Below are 18,567 nucleotides of genomic sequence, written 5' to 3' on the forward strand. Positions count from 1 at the left end.
GGTGAGAGGGAGAGGTTGGTCATCTCAATCACGATCGACGTAGTTCATCAAGCCTTTCTTGTTTGGTTAAACATTGCAAATAGCCGAGGTTAGTCATTACTAAGGCAAGAGGGTCCTTGGGCAAGAGCAGGAAATGGATGTTGAGTCACCTTCACAATCATAATATGGAGTGTTTTGTTTGTTTTCAAAATATTGCAGGAAGCTACTGTTTGCTAGAGTAGATAAGTTCTCAATTAATCACTAGTAGTAAACCCTACATAAAACTTTATTTTCTCCAAGCTAAGTAATTCAAGTGTTTGAATTCTTACAGTTGGAGCCAGACTTGTTCTTCTGTGCTGAGAGCTCACGCTCCTTATATCTATTAAAATGCAGACCCCCCTTTTCCTACCTTCCTGATACAAAAACACCCTCCCTAACATCAGGTCAGTGCCCCTCCCAGCAAGCCTGTAGGTCATGGTCGAGCTCCTTCGTGAGATTCGGAGGCTGTAACGTCACAGGAGTAGAAAGCCCTGGCTGTAACATCACAGGAGTAGAAAGCCCTGGCTTTCTCTTGCAGAGTGGGTGGTGGTTTCAAACTGCTACCTTTTGCATCACAGCCCAACTCCTTGCCATCAGGCCACCAGCAACCCCTCCCTCCTGCTGTCTGACTAAACTGCTGATGCCTCACTCTCCTCGTAGCTCATTAAAATGCTACCCACTTTTTCCTACCTTTCTGATTGATACAGGGCCTGTTTTTATTTTCTGTTCTTACTCACAAGACTTTCACCACACTTGATATTGGTAGCCCAGCCTTGGGAAAACTTCCATCTTTTCCATATTTATGGTGTAGTTCTAATGGAACTGAACTTGAAGATGACAATGTGTATATCATATTCCAACTTGTCTAGAGGTTATCCGTAATTTGGGGAATCATTAATTTTTAGAAGCTTTTACCCAACTGGTTGAAATGCAAGGAGGTTTTCTGGTGGTACCTTGATCATAAAAAGCAAAGTGAACCTTTTCTGCGGCATCCACATCACCTTCCTCGTTTCCCTGAGTGGAATCAGCTCTTATGTTAGATCACCCATCACGTGCTTGATATTCTTCTCAGCTCTGTTTAAAGGCAACTTCCTCAATATATTCCTTCTTGGTCCCCATTTCTAATAGACCATTTCCCCTCTTTGTCTCTGAATGCTTGCCGCTTTGCTTGTTGTTAGCCAAATGTATAAGTTTCATAATCCATTTGGATTGCTAATTGCAAGGTCAGCAGTTCAAAATCACCAGGCTGTCCTTGGGAAGAAAGAGGAGGCTTTCTATTCCCATAAAGCTTTAGTCTCAGAAACTCACTGAGGTAGTTGGAGCCTCTTAAGGATTTCTTTTTTTTTGGCTGTGTACATAGGGTGCTTTATTCTCCACAGAGCGATACATGCTAAGGCGGGTTGGGCTTGAGCCGAGGTCCCCAGATGTACAGAACTGAATAAAGTGGGTCTCTGAGAAGTCTTGATTTGCCTTGATGTGGAAAGAGATGGAGCAGATGGAGATGGACGTGAAAACCAGGGATGTGTTCGTTCAGTCCTGGCCCGGAATGCAGGGCCCTGGAGGCAGCTCTTGCTGTTGTGATCACTTCCAGGCCGGGGCCGTCTGCCGGGCTTGGAGAGCCTTCTGTACCACATCTTCCCACTGAGCGTCCGAGATCTCCCGAGCCCAGGCGGGCACCCCTGGCGCAGGCAGACTTATCCCGGCCATTGTCCTTTTCACCAGTTCTATGTGTTCTGGGTCCATGGGGATGGAGCTGTGACTGCTCAAGCCTGTGGCCCCCTCCTCTTCATCCTCACTCTCTGGCGGAGGGTCTGGCAGATGCAGCCCCAGGGCCTGGATCCGCTCCTGGATGTCAGCAACGGCGTCCTCCCCATCGCCCACAGGTGCCATCTCTGTTTCCTCTGGTTCAGGATCTTGGTTGAGAGGTTGGCAGGAGTAGCGGGCGGGGCCTGCCCCCAATTCCTCAGGCTCTTCCTCATGCTCCTCGCTGCTCCAATCGCCGGTGCCTTCTGCCGGGCCCACGTGAGGCCCCAGTTCCTCAGTATGATTCGGGAAGATGCGTTCTGGGCCCATGGTGTCTCCCCCTAGAACAACTGCTGCCATCCGGGGCAGGGGCCGCTGTGAGCCCCCGGTGGCACCCGCACTTTCACTTCCGCGCCTCTTAAGGATTTCATTGATCAAAAATTAGTTTAAGTGATATCAAATAATGGAAACATTGAGAGAATGAAGCAACACCTATTTTGTTACAAGCTTAAATTAGGGATTCTAACTGAACTTTGATTCTATTTATGTCAGCCACCATTTACTTGTATCCTTTCTGAGTAGTGGGCATTGTCCTGGACAATAGGATAAAAAAACTACATAATATGCAACCCTTGGATTAAGGAATTTCGTAGTCTACCCAGGAGGAAAACACATAATTAAATACTGTGCTACAAAGAAAATGCTTTGCCAGCACCACAGATTCTCTTCAGATTTATTGAGAGCTTTCAACCCAAACTGGTTTGAAGTTGCCAATACGATTCTATCGAGCAGTCTAGACGGAGTTCTGGTGGCACCGAAAGGTGAGTGGTTTGAACCCATCGTCGACTCCATGAGAGAAAGAAGGGAAAGTCTGCATTCATAGAAACCCTAGGAGGGGCTTCTGCTCTATCCATAGGGTCACTCTGACACAGAATCTACTAAATGCCTGGGAAGTTTGGGTTTACACCTATTTATTAGAGGATGCATTAAACGCGAAGTTAATCTCCATAAAAATGATGATGTTAACTCAATAGGTGGTGGTGGAGTGGGGGTATGCAGCATCCTTTATCTTCGTCTGCTTTATCTTGATAAAGTTCTTTATCCCAATGAAGTCCTGATTCCTCTGCATGTTGATCACAGCTTCGCAGCATCGTTTGAGCATTTTCAGATCTTCTTACTCTGCGCTTGCTAAATCAGAAGCCCTAGGGATGAGATAAGGCTCAGCAAGATGCATTCTAACGAGCTCACCTGGGCAACAGCACTCCTTTAGATCTTTTTGTGTACAATCATTTTAGGTAAATGATATTTTACCACCTGGATTTGCTTTGTTTTATAGATTGCCTATTGAAGAGGTTGGAATATTTATCTCATTCATAAATGAGAATGTGTAGAGCCTGGTGGTGCTGTTGGGGGTACGCACTGGACTTCTAACTGTAGAGTCAGAGGTTCAAACCCACCAGCTGCTCCGAGGGAGAGCTAGGCAGCTCTCCTGTAAAGATCGACAGCCTTGAGAATCCCACACAGAGCCTCTCTTAGTCAGAGTGGACTTGGTGGCACTGGCTTGTCTTAGAAAATGAGCATATAAATCGAATGCATTCGAACTTTATTTTGATTAGTTTATCTGGGCTTGTCACTGCTTTTTATACTCATCTAAAATTCCTGAATTTAGAGATTCATTTCTGATTATTTATACTATATAGGAAGGAGTACTAGTGGTGAATTGCCCCCCTAGATTGAATTTTTGAAGTCTTCTGTGTTTTGTGAAATTATTTCTCTGGAAAAATAACAATACGCAATGATTAGCATTTGAGACACTGTCCCACTTCTCTGAAAGTGCTGTCCAGAAAGCACTGAACTGCTAACCACAAAGTCAGCAGTTCAAACCTACCAGCCTCTGTGGGAGAGAGCTGAAGCCATCTAGATGATTTACAGGAAGATTTGCCACCTCAGAAACCCTCTGGTTGCTGTGAGCTGGAGTTGACTTAGTGGTAAGGAAAGGTTTTCTCCCAGCATGAGAACTTGACCTCAGAGAAAAAGCACCAGCATTCGTTTTGGGGGAATGTATGTATGCTTCAGCCCATACAGTATACAACTACTTCTAGTAACTTTGTGTGAAAGGCAGAAGCTCGCAAGTCAGATCTCGTGGCTTCAAATCTTGGCTGAAAATGTATGTCCACCTTGAGCAAGCTGCCTGTTAACCTCTGAACACTATTGCCTGCACTTGTGTAATGGCATGAGAACAATGCCCAGCTCATAGCGCCATGTGTGAATTTAAATGGGTTGGTGTCACCATTACATGATGGTGGTTAGAGGTATTGTTCTCTCCACTGCCTCCAGAGATATATGCCCAAACACACCTAAATATCTACCGAATATAAGCCAACCTGTGTATAAGCCAAGGTACCTAATTGTTACCTGGGAAACCAGAAAAACTGATTGACTCGAATATAAGCCTCGGGTGGAAAATGCAAAAGCTACTGGTGAGTTTCAATAATTAAAACAAATGAAAATAAAATTACTAAAAATTGAGACATCAGTGGGGTAATGTATTTAAATATTTATTTTAAATTAAAACATAATAAAAGGACACCAGTAAGTTAACATTAGTAAACCAGCACAGTAAGTGGAAAATAGGTTCAGCAATGATACCATAAGAATACTAATCCCTGAGCTCAATCAGCAACCAAGCTAAAATGTAAAGAGTTAAAATCCTTCAAAACTGGATTCCTCATCATCATCAGTATCCCAATCCAGAGCTTCAGCTGGTGTGAGGTCATCATAGACACTGTCCTCACTGAGATCGCCATCATCACCATCACTGCTGTCATTTTCATACAAAGCACAGTCTTCACTGCCATCCAAAGCATTACTAATACTACATTTCTGGAAGGCACGTCACACCATGTCTTCTGGAATGTCTTCCCATGCATCTCGAACCCACTTTGCTATTAACTCTATGTCAGGCTTCATGAGATTTCCTCCTTTTGTTAGTCGGGCTTGACCAGATGACATCCATTCATGCCACATCCTTCGCACACGATCTTTAAAAAGGCTTATTCAAAGATACATACAGAGGCTGCCGTACAGATGTAAGCCCACCTGGAATAATGGATAAAGTAAGTTTACTAGATTTTGCCATTTTTTAAAATATCATCTGATAGGTGGTTTCTGAACAGATCCCAAACAAGTAACAATGGCTTTTTCTTTAAGGCTGCTCCTGGTCATCGGTTCCAAATTTCTTCCAGCCATTTTTTGTTCCGTCTTTATTCATCCAGCCTTTAACATGTGCATGCAAAGTAATTCTTGGTGGGAAATTTTTCTTTTTAGACAAGGTCTTTCTTTTAAAAATAATGACAGGACTCAGCTTAGTTCTATTAGCCAAACATGATAAAACAACTGTAAAGTGGTTGTTTGTTTGTTTGTTTTTTCATTTCCTGTGGTTTTGAGAAAAATAGTTTTTTCTCCTAAACTTGCCACAGTTCTGTTGCTTGGAAGATCAAAAGTCATGGCAGTTTCATCCATATTCCCAATATCTGCCAGGTCATAATTATAAATCCTTTGTTTTTTAATAAATGACTGGAATGATATAATTTTTTCTTCAAGGTTTTGTAGCAATTTCTGGGAAATCTTTGTCTTAAACATAGTAGGCCAAACCTATTCATGAAGCTGGTACACCATCCTGCTGACGCAGCAAATTTTTCAACACCTGGTGCTTTATATTTGTCATCCTTAGCCATTTGTAGAGCACGTATGCGGATTCCCATGCATGTTACGCAGTAACTATTTTGACAACACTCCATAACCCATTTATGAAATTCACTATCCAGAGCCCCATAAAAAGACGTTAAACCACGACGTGCTTTTTAGCTTTTGGAATCTGTTCCAAGTCAACCTTCATTTTCCGCCACTTCCTCACTTGCTTTTCGTCAACACAGAATTCCCTACTTGCAATACTGTTATTGCTCTCTTCTGCTCTTCTTCATTTTGAAACCAGCCTCATATGACCGGCGTTTTTGTTTTGGTTCAAGAGTATCCATTTCTAATAGGATAAAAAACAAGACTTTGAAAAAGAACTTTCATGGTAATCTACCCCCCTCGCCCCCCCACACACGTGTTAGCCGGGAGGAGGGGAGGAGTCCATGTGGGCGGGGGATGCAGGATGTGAATTAACACAGAGACCAGAGGAGAGAGACAGAGTGCAGACACATCCTTACCAGTTCAGCTGCTGGCGTAAGTGAATCACTACGGGTGCTTCTGCGAACTGGAGCCGTCCACGTCATAGGATGGCTCTGATTGGTTAGATGTGAGTAAACAAACATTCAAAGCCCTGCAGTGTCAGCGGGGCTTTGAATGAACAGCAGAGAAGCGGCAATCACGCGAGATATCGGGCGCTCATCCCGTTAGCTCTGGGGGGGGACAGCGGGATGTTACACCTTGCTGGGGTACCACTGACTCATGTATAAGCCGAACCCCAGATTTTCAGCACATTTTTTTCTGCTGAAAAACTCAGCTTGAGTATATACGGTATGTGTTGTGTCAATGAAAAGATAGCACTGAGTAAAAGTAATTGTGGTAAAAGTACAGTATGGCCCCAGTGGATTGGTATGTATATAAAATGCACTTGCAAAAAATTCCAGAAACATGTCATAAGAACTAAAGTTGTTTACCATCTTCCCATAGCTTGTCCTAAATCTTTCCCTTTTCCCTTACAGATTTCTGTAATTGTAAGTGGTATGTTTTTTAATCGTATATAGTTCACTTATCATGGAGTTCTGTAGCTCAATCATACTGAGTTGTACAATCATCACTACAAGCAATGTTAGAACATTTTCTTGTACTTAAAGTTATTTATTTTTAACTTAAGCAATTTGTAAAAATTCAGAGGCAATGGGTAGTAAATAGCATCATTAGCCTGTTCTGTTTTATAGACATGTATTTGGATTCAATACATACCTATATCATTCATTGTTCAGTCATGTAAACTAGAATTGTACAACTGCTACCAAAGTTTCTAGATATTTACAGATGTATGCAGAAATCACATAGAAAGTAAATTTTAACTTTATTAAAATAAAGTTTACTGTATTACATTAAATAAAATCTCTTGTTAGATATTTATTGAGCACCCTCTCAGATGAATATAAAGTTGAAGCGATGAGTGACTTGGTCATTGCCTTATGAGAAGAGGCGTGTAAACAAATAGTTAACAGTTCTGTTTTCAATGTTACTGTGGATAGAAAAGCAAACATACTTCTGAGTGGCATAATCAAAACAGGCTGAATTGAAGAGGTGACGTCTGACCTCTTGCAGGATGAATAGTTTATATGGGAGAACAGAGTGTCTACGATAATGAAACCAGCACCTAAATGAGACGGTGTAACGTTCTGGAAAGTTAGTACAGGTTGCCTTGAAGCGCACCGGTAAAGAGGGAAGGAACTTGCTCCGCTTTTACATAGGAAGCATGCTGAGTGAAGCCCAGTGGTGTAGGAATCAGACTGCATGGATTTGAGTAGCTTCTCTCGACACAGAACTATTCTCCCTCCGTTTCTTCATCAGAGTGGTTGGTGTTGGACTTGCATGAGCTACAGTACACGGTCTACTCAAATAGTGATTGGCATATAGGAAGTACTCAGTTCGTGTTAGTCTTCAGACTTTAGGCATGCACACAGACTTTCGTTTTATACTCACCTTTGCTCCCAACTCCTGATGGTGATAGGAAGGAGAGAGGGGACAAGGGAATGAGCAACAAGCAGGCTTGAGTATGGTATTTGAATCTAAGACTCAACGTATCATTGCTATGACATCCCCTCCCCTCAAAAAAAAATAATTGTCTCGAATCCCTAACCAATTCTGACTCATTGGACTTTATAGGACATAATAGACCTGCCCCCGGAGAGCTTGGAAGACTGTCTTTAAGGAAGCACATGATCACATCTTTGTCCGGCGAATCTAATAAAGACAGGAGAATTATTTTTATTTTCTCTCTATAGTCTTTAGTCTTCATGCCAGTTGTCAAGTTCGCTTCCTCCCCAGTTTTGAAAGGGTCTGTTGGCCTTCTTTCTTCCTGAGAAATAGGCCTCTCAGCAGCCTTTGCTCCTCCATTTCCCTTCTACATTTCTGACATCCCTACCTCTTAGCAATTTCAAGGCTGCTTAAAAATAAGATTTTTTGCAGTGTAGATTTTTCTATCACAGTTTTCATGGTGTGGGCCAGTTGCATAAATAAAAGAAAGAAATTGAACTTGGCAGGCCTGATTTGTGCATTATATTAAATCGACTGTGTATATAACGATGTCTTATTTGAAGAGGACTAATTCCCTAAGAAATTACTGTTACAGTACTCATTAGATTAGGAGTCGTCCTTAAGCCACGGCACTTCCATGCCTTGTACATTAACAATATCAGTAATTGCTTAGGTCATGACTTCCATCAGAAACTTTAAAAAAATGACTCCCCCTCCCCTTCCCTCCATGTTTGTCTTTGGGAATGTTAGTTTTATTACACGATGGTTTCTTTTTAGTGGAGAAGAATTGGGCATATAGGGTTACCTTCTCTGAACATGTGCTTAAATCTGTTTTAATGATTGCTTTATGTCAAGATGTCTCTTCTTTTTAAATTAGTACCTTCCCATATTTTTTGGCTGCACCAAATAAAAACCAACCATGATTTTTTTTCTGTATTATAGGTCCTCTTCCTGATGGATGGGAACAAGCCATGACTCAGGATGGAGAAATTTACTATATAAACCATAAGAACAAGACCACCTCTTGGCTAGACCCAAGACTTGACCCTCGTTTTGGTAAAGGTTCACCTCAAAACCTTTTTAGATATTTTTAATTAGTATTTTTTTGGTATGTGCATTGGGAAGGTACATTTAAGTACAGTTACATTGCATTTCTAGTATTAGGATGCCTCCCCACTCAACATTTTCCAGCACTTTCTTTTATAGGTCTCACTTTAAACTCGATAAATTCAAGCCTTTTCAGTCTGGGCTCGTTGGGTCGAGGGCGGGATGGTGTTAGGGTGGCCAGCTAGCTTTCAGATCTTGAGGGAGACAGTGGTCTTGTTTAAAGTGATCCCTCTAGCCGCAGTAATAATTAGGCTGTCACGCGTGTAATACCAGCTTTTGTCCACCGGTGACCGGATGTCTGCTTATGCTTAACTTCTGGGAGTGATAGATATCTTCTCATGCCTGCGTAATGCAGTGTTTCCCAGCTGGGGGACGGGGTGGGGAAACCCATCACCCACATGAGGGTCTACCGAAAGCAGTTCCTCGCTCTCCTGGCCCTTCCCCCTTCGAGTATAGATCCTTTTCTTTGTTTTTCATGTAGGAAACAAATGCTAGCCAGATTTTTGTCCTGATTGCTTGGATAAAACACGGTTTGCCCAAAGAAATCCATTCCTCCCCAATGAGTACACTCTGATAAGAATATCGGAGTCCCTCCGTGCCTTTTTTCCCCTTCGCTGTTTTCAGTTTCCTCAGCTGGGCTCCTGGGGTATTTTTTCAAAGCCATGGAAAAACGAATCTAAACAGGAGCAGATCGTTGTGGTTTTGAAGCTTTCGTCTTGGGCTGGAGGCAGCGAAATGGAAACAGTGTGCGATCAGCCAGTAGGTCAGGCCGAGGGGACGCGGGCCTTTGAAGCTTCACAGGGGTTGACCCAACAACAACTGTGGGCCTTACGGGAAAGCGGAATTAACTCTCTGGGTGCCATCAAAACCCAGCCCCAGGGCAAGGAACAAAAAAAGGCAAATCCCACTCGCTGCGGTGGGATAAAGGAACTTCCCCATCAGGGACATTATGAACCCTTCTCTTATGTCTTTATGTATACCTTAAAAATAATAACAACGAAATCCCGTACTTTCCCCCCATCCTGACAGACTTTGAGCCCCGGGTTCAAGTCAAGTCAAAGGTGGGGTCCGGGCAAAGGCCTTCATTTTGACAGATATCCGGTGTGCCTTAAACACTAGCTTTTTGAGCTTCAGACTGGTTTGAGTGCTGAAACAGTAATTATGTGTGTTAATAACTGAAACTTCAGATTCTGTTTAATACTTGAATAAGGCTATATGGTTGAAGCAGAAGCCCAAGTAAGGTAGATAATAAATATATTTGTAGAGACTGGAAAGATGCCAGCCATATTTCCTTAAAATCATGTTTAATGAACTCAATTTTTCCCCACTTTGGAAATTTAGATAAATAATGCTTTGAGTTTTGTTGTGTGGGGTTCTTCTGTCTCCCCACCCCCCTCAACACACATGCATATTAAGAGGGAGAAAGACTTAAAACTGTACTGCCCTACATCTAACACATGTGTGCATGCATGTGTGTGTGCATGTACATACGCAAGGATACAATTAGGCAAAAAAGTTTCATAGTGTGTGTGTGTGTGTGTGTGTGTGTGTGTGTGTGTGTGTGTGTCGCTGCTTTTAGTTTTCCTTTCGGGGTCCACTGTGTATGTATATTCCAGACAGGCTTGACAGCCTGCCAAGGCTTTTTATTTTGTGGCTCGACTTTTAATCTGTTCCAGACCTTTTCAGTCAGAGAACTCAAGTGTAACTGAAGGGGGAGGGAAGAAAAAAGTGTGGGTTTCTCGTATCTGAGTGACAGCAAATAGAGACAAGCTGTTAGCTGCTGAATTTGAAGTTTTCCCTGAAATCTGAAGTTTTGTTTGGTGGATTACATTTTACTTCTGCCTAAGAAATAGAAATGATGCCCTCCTTTCTGACCCGTTGAGCCACACAGACATGGACAAGTGGTAGGCGGCTGTTTTATGGCTGATGAATTTGGGTATTTTCTAAACCTGTATTATAGTATCATTTGGTCACTTGAATTCAACAGGACTGTGTTTTTGTTTTTGTCTTGGGTATTTTTGGCCTGTGTTTTTAATATTTTGAAATGGATGATTCCAGTACATAATCTTAATTTCATTGCTCACCTTCCAGCATCAATTCCCTTTATGTTTATGTTTTTTTATCAGGCACTTTAGGATAATCAAAGAATAATTTATCGGTACTTCACATCCCTCAGAAAGTTATTAAAGTATTCAAAAATTTAGGAAATTAAATAGTGATTTGTTGTGGATTGATTCTTACATTTCTGATGTTCTTTAACCTTTTAAAAATTATATATCTTTGATATTTATATTGTCTTACAGAATTTACTAGTAATTTATAACATGTTGTGAAATTATTTCTAAATCTAATTGCAGTAAGGATTTACTGCTGTTTCTTTAACTTTGAAAAATATTTGTGTGTATATATGTATATATGGATACATATATGCAAATATGAATAAAATGTTTACCTTATATTAAAGAAAATATAAGGTACTTTGAGTGCTATGTAGATCATTAAATTATTTCATATAACATGTCTCTTGACCCACTTTTTTTACTAGTAAACATGAAGAGCTTTGAGTCTTAAACATTGCCTGTACATTGTAGACCTAGTGTTTTATAACTATTTTGCAGTAAAAGCCCTCAAAAACACAACAAAACTAATTCCTGTTTTTCAGATAGAAAGAATAAAGACCAACGAAATACATAGGAACTTATTCTATTAACACCAAACCCTCACATTTTATGTTATTTTCTTGTCCCTCTGTTTATATAAAAGACTATTAAACAGTGTTAGCGATCTGCTCTTCTGGAAATAGTGCTGCTGGCACTATTGGGATTGTCTTTTTAGTTAAAGTTTGGTGTAAACAAAAATACTGAGGACAGAGATTTGGAGGGCTGCGGTGGGGCTTTGGGACTGGTACATCAGAGCTCTTTGAGGAGCCTTGGTGATACTGTCGGGTATGTGCCTGAGCGCTAACCACAGGGCTGATGCCGCAAACCCACCAGCTGCTTTTTGGGAGAAAGATGAGGCTGTTTGTTCTTGTAGATTTACAGCCTCAGAAATGGGCTCTATTTTGAAAGTTTCCAAAACTTGTGTATGTGTGTAGCATCATTAAAAAAAATAGAAATAATTTAAAAAGTATATATACACACACAGAGCAGCAAAGCTAAGTTTTTCTTATAAAATTTTTTATTGTCCTAAGATTCTCTTATATTAACTATCAAAAGAAACATGAAATACTGTAGAAATTAAACATGTAAGTTGATTATTGGAGAATGTCAACATCAAATCATGTGGATTTAAATGAATCAAATTTCTTCAAGATTTTTTGTCCCCCCTTTCTCTCATCAGACACATCTGGTTGTGGATTGAATCGTTAACTACTAAGGATGTTGAGAAATAGATGTGTTCAGTGTTTTCTGCGTGTTAGACACACTACCATGGAGTTGACTCCAACTCTTCATGACCCTTTAGCGAATGCAACTGCCCAGCAGGGTTCCCAGGACTCTGCAGAAGTGATTGGCCGCATCCTTGTCCCTCATGGCAGTGAGTGGTGCAAACTGCTCACGTAGTGATGGGCAGCTGAGCACTCTCACCATTGTGCCCCCAGGGCTCCTCTAGGGAAGACGCCATGGCCATCGAGTCTGTTCTGCACACTGCAGCCCTGCATAGGGTTTCCTCCATGAGTCTTTTTTCCCTATTCTTGTTGTTCTTTAACGACCTTTTGCTTTCTTATTTTTATATATATAATCATTTTATTAAGGGCTCACACAACTCTTAGAACAATCCATACATGCATCAATTGTGTACAGCCCATTTGTACATTCATTGCCCTCATCATTCTCAAAACATTTGCTCTCCACTTAAGCCCCTGGCATGAGCTCCTCATTTATCTGCTCCCCTCCTCCCTTTTGAACCCTTGGTAACTTATAAATTATTATGTGGTCATATCTTGACCTGTCCATCTCCCTTCACCCACTTTTCTTTTGTCTGTCCCCTAGGGAGGAGGTCACATGTAGATCCTTGTAATTGGTTCCCCCTTTCCAACCCACCCTCTCTCTACCCTCTGAGTATTGCCACTCAAACCACTGGTCCTGAAGGGATCATCCGCCCTGGATTCCCTGTCTCTTTCCAGTTCTTATCTGTACCAGTGTATACATCCTTTGGTCTAGCCAGATTTGTAAGGTAGAATTGGGATTATGATAGTGGGGGAGAAGGAAGCATTTAGGAACTAGAGGAAAGTTGTATGTTTCATCGTTGTTACATCACACCCTGACTGGCTCATCTCCTCCCTGAGACCCTTCTGTAAGGGGATCTCCAGTGACCTGCAAATGGGCTTTGGGTCTCCACTGCGCACTCCCCCGCTGCCCCCCACTCACTATGGTAAGATTTTTTTTTTCTGATGATGCCTGATACCTGATCCCTTCAACACCTCGTGATCGCACAGGCTGGTGTGCTTCTTCCATGTGGGCTTTGTTGTTTCTGAGCTAGATGGCTGCTTGTTTACCTTCAAGCCTTTAAGACCCCAGACGCTATATCTTTTGATAGCCAGGCACCATCAGCTTTCTTCGCCACATTTGCTTATGCGCCCATTTGTCTTCAGTGATCATAGTATGGAGGTGAGCACACAATGATACGGTTTTTTGTTCTTTGATGCCTGATAACTGATCCCTTCAGCACCTCGTGATCACACAGGCTGGTGTGTTCTTCCATGTGGGCTTTGTTGCTTCTGAGCTAGATGGCTGCTTGTTTCTCTTTAAGACTCCAGACACTATAATTTTTGAAAGCCGGGCACCATCAGCTTTCTTCACCACATTTGCTTATTCACCTGCTTTGTCTTCCGCAGTTGTGTCAGGAAGGTTAGCATCATAGAATGCCAATGTAATAGGAGAAAGTGTTCTTGAATTGCAGCACTTGAGTGGAGGCCCAATGACCTTCTGCTACCTTAATACGAAACCTATAAATATATGCACATAGATCTGTTTCCCCTCCTCATATAAATATATTTGCATATACAACATGAAATTTTAAGGAGCACACACCCCATCCTTTTCCTTCTCAGACCGTGTTAGTAGCAGCCCGACACCAAACCCATAGTGGCACTAGGACTCTTCAAAATCAAAGCCCAAGCCTACTGCCTCTGGGTCATTTCTGACTCATAGTGACCCGATGGGACAGGATTAGATCTGCCCCTGTGAGTTTGCAAGACTAGAAATGTTCACAGGAGAAGAAAGCCCAACTTTTTCCCGAGGAGGGGCTGGTAGTTTTGAACTGCTGACATTGCTGATCACAGCTCAAGGGGTAACCACTCCGTCACCTGGTTCTTAGCACCACCAGGGCAGCCATTGCTAACGGAAAATCATTAACAAGTACACGCCACAAATTGAAAAGGTATTTAATATTTCTCATTTGGGAAAATTCCAGTATTCTGGAACCCAGGGCATTCATGCCGCCAAGGCACTGTGATTCCCCAAACTACCAACCCGCTTTATTCACCCTCTTCCCTGTCCCCCACCCCCTAAAAAAATCACAAGAGGTCTGTGGAATGTGGGCCCAAATTTGAGTTCCTCTTAGACTTGGGAACATTATGACCTTTCCAAGGTTAATTGGCAGACTGGAATCTGAATTTGGTCTTTTGGCAACTGGAATTTATAAAGCATTTGTGTTGCGTGTACTATCTTTTGTGACACACCTAGTAGGTAAAGCTGCTGCATAAGACCTCTTTAGAGCTTTGAAAAACAAGGTTGTGGCTTTGAGGAATAAGGTGCACCTGACCCATCTTGTGCACTTGTGCATGTGAACGTTGGTCATTGAGTAAAGACGGCCACAGAAGACTGGATGCATTTACATTGCGGTGCTGGAAGCATATAGAAAGTACTGTGGACGGTGTTGGAAGGCCAGAGTGCTCTTCACGGCAACCATGGCGAGACTTCATCTTACATACTCCAAAGTATGTAAGGAATATTGTCAGGAAAAGCCTGTCCCTGAAAAGTAGAGAGGCATCACAGGAGAGGACAGGCAGCGAGAAGGTTCCTCAAGGAACTGAGACGTGTTGCCACCGTGGCTACGTCAGTGGGCTCCAGCACGGGGACAGTGGTGAAGCTGACACGGGACTGGGCAGTGTTTCCTTCCGCTGGGCGTAAGGTGTTGGGGGTCAGAGCCATTCACAGTAACAGTCACTGCAAATTAGAGAGAGAGGAAGAAGACAGTGGTTAATCCATTTACCCCCAATACTGTGACTCTTCTTGAGGAAATTACTCCAAGGTAATGAGTTTCTAATTACAGAAAAGAACTCCTTAAGATGTCAGATTAGAACAGACTTGAAAGGCAGACCTCACCTGTGTCACATACTGTAAAGACTATATTCCAACCTCTGTGTTGAACTTGCCCTTAAACTGGGAGTTGACCATGTAATAAGGGAGTGCATTCTGGTGAAGGAAAACCCTCATGGTCTGTCCCCCGTCCCCCCATTTTTCCTTTTCACAGTTTTATTGACATATAGCTCGTATATCATACTGTTTAGTGTTTTTAATATTTTAAAAAGTCGTGAAGTCCTCAGCACAATCAGGAACAGAATGTTTTCTTCCTTTTTTTTTTTTTACTAACTGCTGTTTGCTCCCTTTTCTCATTTAGGAAAAGTCACACGTAACCTAAGTCTTTAACGGTTACTGTCTCTGTACATTTACCGATCCTGAATGTCATATAAAGATAATCATTTTTCAAAACCCACAATAAAAACTAAAAGTACAAGCAAACTGCACCTCGAGAAAGACAAGAAGAACTAGAACAAATTAAGAGTGGGTCAGAGAATGGAAACAAATAAGATGTCCAATTTTAACCTATCTTTGCATTAATTCACTTTCTAAGGCACTCTGTCAGAACACAAGGTTTTTCATCTCTTGTCAATGGTCTGAGGAAATTAAATTCCATCCATTTTTCATGAATTTTACTCCCTTCTTATTAATGAATAAGTCTACAATTCCCCAAACCTCCTTTTCTAGCTGAGTTTCTTTTAATTTTTCATAGTTTCTCAGCTCTTTACAAGCTCACTCCAACCCTCCAGATGCCTTTCATATTCTTGGTTCCTTTAAAAATAGGATGTTTTATATGTTCATTATCCAGTGGAAAAAATAGCATTGCTCCAACCTGCCATACAGAGCCTCTCAAGCCTTCCACAAATCCTAGACTCTATTGTTAGGGATGTACACTTCGTCCGCATGCTCACCTGAGAGGCCTGCACACTAAGCAAGGTTCTGTTTCAACTGCCCTACCTATCTCGGTACTGTCCTCTGGACCAGAAACATTCCCATGTTGCTCTCTTGGTGGAATCCGAATCCCCTTCTTGAGTGTAGTTTAAAAATTTTTTTTATCATTTTATTAGGGGCTCATACAACTCATCACAATCCATCCATTGTGTAAAGCACATTTGTACATTCATTGCCCTCATCATTCTGAAAACATTTGCTCTCCACTGAAGCCCTTCAGTGTACTTTTTAATGAACCCCGTTTTCTGCAAATCAGGCATCACCATTTTTCATTTTCACCATACTTGCTGTGTGACACTTTGCTTATTTTGCTTGTATTGCAGATTTGGTATGTGAGCTTTTAAGTTTGGAGAGTGCATTCATGGTCAACTTTTTGTTGTTTCCAAAAATTGCTAACCAAGAGGTCATCAACTCAAAGCCACCAGCTACTCAGAAGAAGAAAGTCGAGGCCTTCCTTATTCCCTGAAACAGTTAGTCTCAGAAACCCACAGGGACGGTTCTATCCTGGAAGTCAGAATTGACTCCGTGGCTGGGAGTTTTGATTTGTTTTTTGTAAAAACATCTTGCAATAGATAATGAAGAGCATCGTGATCTAGTGCACTCAAAGTTTGTGTGCAGAGAAGGGGCCGCATGGTTGGAAAAAATGAAAGTTTATTCGCATGTACGATTGAGGTAAAGATAGCAATATGTAGCATTCTGCTTTCAGATCTGCAAACGTAGCATTCATTTTTCTACTTCATAGTAACATATTAGCTAAATGCAAATTAATTGGGTTGTGATGTAGGAGAGATACATTTATTTGGGCATTAACCTCAGAGTTTCTCTGATGGCAGCAGAGAAACCAGCTGATCCAAAAAGAGACCTAACTTCCTTTGATTTAATCTGTAAAATGTGAATGTGTTAGACCAAATGCTTTCAGACGATTTCCAGTTCTTCATTAATTTAATACAAATATACTATATTATGAATTCTTTAGAGACGATTGCTTAACTCCCAGTGTTTCTTTTCAATAGCTTTAATGATTCGAGCGTATCAGGAGGTTTTCTTGGTGCCTTAGACTTCCTTATTCTACCATGTAAGTTTATCTTTTGGTTCTCTGTCCCAGCTGGGAATTACTTTCAAAGAAGAGATAGAGAAATCTTTCAACCTCTAATCTAAGGATAAGCCTTATCATACAGTGAGTATGTCCAGACCAACAAACCTGATGGGGGTTGGGGACTGCTGGGTGGAATAGTTGAGCCACGTCCATGTTCTCAGACTCTGGTAACCATCAGTTTTTAAGCCGCTTTTTCTGCCTTGAAAATGGTGCTTTGGGGGCATGCTTCATTTCCAAAGTCTTGAAGGTTCCATGAAGGTTCCATGATAGTGGATTCGATGCCTAGCTCCAAGCCACTAGAGACTTTTCCCCCACTACAAAAACAATTATTCACTGAAACAAAGATCTATTTTTAATGCATAAGATTCTAGAATAAGTTTCCAAATCGATCCAATACATGAGTTTAGCTGTTTTCTTCATCTAACAAGATTTATGCTAACTAGGATTGTGGTAAAACAGTGTATCGGGTCACAACCCTGACAAAAGTCACCAAAAGTGGAGAGAGCTACAGTCTAAATTAATAAGCAGATTCCTGCTCTTGGAATCGTTCAGATAACAAATTGTTCAATGAACACACACAGCCTTAGCGTCGTTTGCCTAATGAGCTGTTTGTGTAGAATTTTTTTAAAACTTAAGAGCACCAAGGTCATCGAAGAATAATGAAAAGTAATTGTTGATTTGTGTTATTAGAGCTACTACCTTCAAACAGAAACCCGCTTCATTTTTAAAAATACAAATCATTGTATTGGGGGCTGTTAACAGCTCTTTATATAATCCATGCATCAATTAACATTTTCTGTCTACTTGAGCTCTTGGTATCAGCTCCTCTCTCTTCCCTCCCTCCCCCGACCCGATTCATTTTTAAAAGAAAACCATTTTGAGTTGTCCTTGCACTGACAGCAGGTATCTTATCACATGTACGGGGACACAGAGTCATTTGGCGTTACTCTTTTGCTTCTGCTGTTGATGTAAGTCATTGGTTTTGGTGAGGTTACACAGCATCTTAGGTTTCTGAGTAACAATGTCTCCACGCCTTCTTCACTAGTTACATCAACTCCGCTACCTTCTTTGTAATCCCTTAGCATTCTCAGTATTTCTGTTCCGAGGACTCTCTTTCCATTGTTCTAGTTACCCCTTTTACCTTCTCATTTTTCTTTTAAAACAGTTTTTGCCCGTTAGGTGTTCTATAGTTGATTTTTTAAAGGTGTACTGTACTTATTTAAAGTGTACTGTACTTAAAAGCACTTTGTTCTTTGAGTGGTGTTACTACTTTTGTTGCCACGCATAGATTGAAATACAAGATTAGAGATTTCTTGATGGAAAACTTAGATTTATTTTGAAATGGAGTGATTTGTAAGGAGAGTGGTGCATAGTTTTTGCTTTGTCTTATACTCACTTGGATCTGCCATTCTGGCTCTTTGGGGTTTCAACTCGGAGGTTGTCCTGTATTACTGACAACATCCTGTTAACTAGGATGAGAACCTATTTTAAAAATTGCTTATTTGATCAACAACACAATGGCTAGCCATTGGGGTGTGGTATGGGAAGCTTTTAACAAATGTGTGCATAATTACAAAATTAAATATGTAAAGTACCATGAAGGATAAG

The 18,567-nt window shown here is 41.4% G+C and overlaps 1 protein-coding gene and 1 pseudogene across 12 annotated transcripts in view; one reads left to right on the plus strand and one right to left on the minus strand.

Moving 5' to 3' along the window:
* Positions 1-18,567, plus strand: part of YAP1 (Yes1 associated transcriptional regulator) — a 122,569-nt gene that overhangs the window by 75,429 nt on the left and 28,573 nt on the right. For 4 of the 12 annotated variants that reach the window (XM_075546503.1, XM_075546507.1, XM_075546505.1 and 1 more), the window contains exon 4: positions 8,446-8,565. The exons of 4 other annotated variants lie outside the window; for them this stretch is intronic. In XM_075546503.1, coding sequence (XP_075402618.1) covers positions 8,446-8,565 — 120 coding nt within the window. The remainder of the gene's footprint in view (positions 1-8,445; positions 8,566-18,567) is intronic. 4 more of the 12 variants (XM_075546504.1, XM_075546508.1, XM_075546506.1 and 1 more) reach the window with 1 other exon arrangement.
* LOC142445027 (male-enhanced antigen 1 pseudogene) lies at positions 1,352-2,168 on the minus strand (annotated as a pseudogene).

The sequence above is a fragment of the Tenrec ecaudatus genome, chromosome 4 (assembly GCF_050624435.1).
Source record: "Tenrec ecaudatus isolate mTenEca1 chromosome 4, mTenEca1.hap1, whole genome shotgun sequence".
NCBI classification, from domain to species: domain Eukaryota; kingdom Metazoa; phylum Chordata; class Mammalia; order Afrosoricida; family Tenrecidae; genus Tenrec; species Tenrec ecaudatus.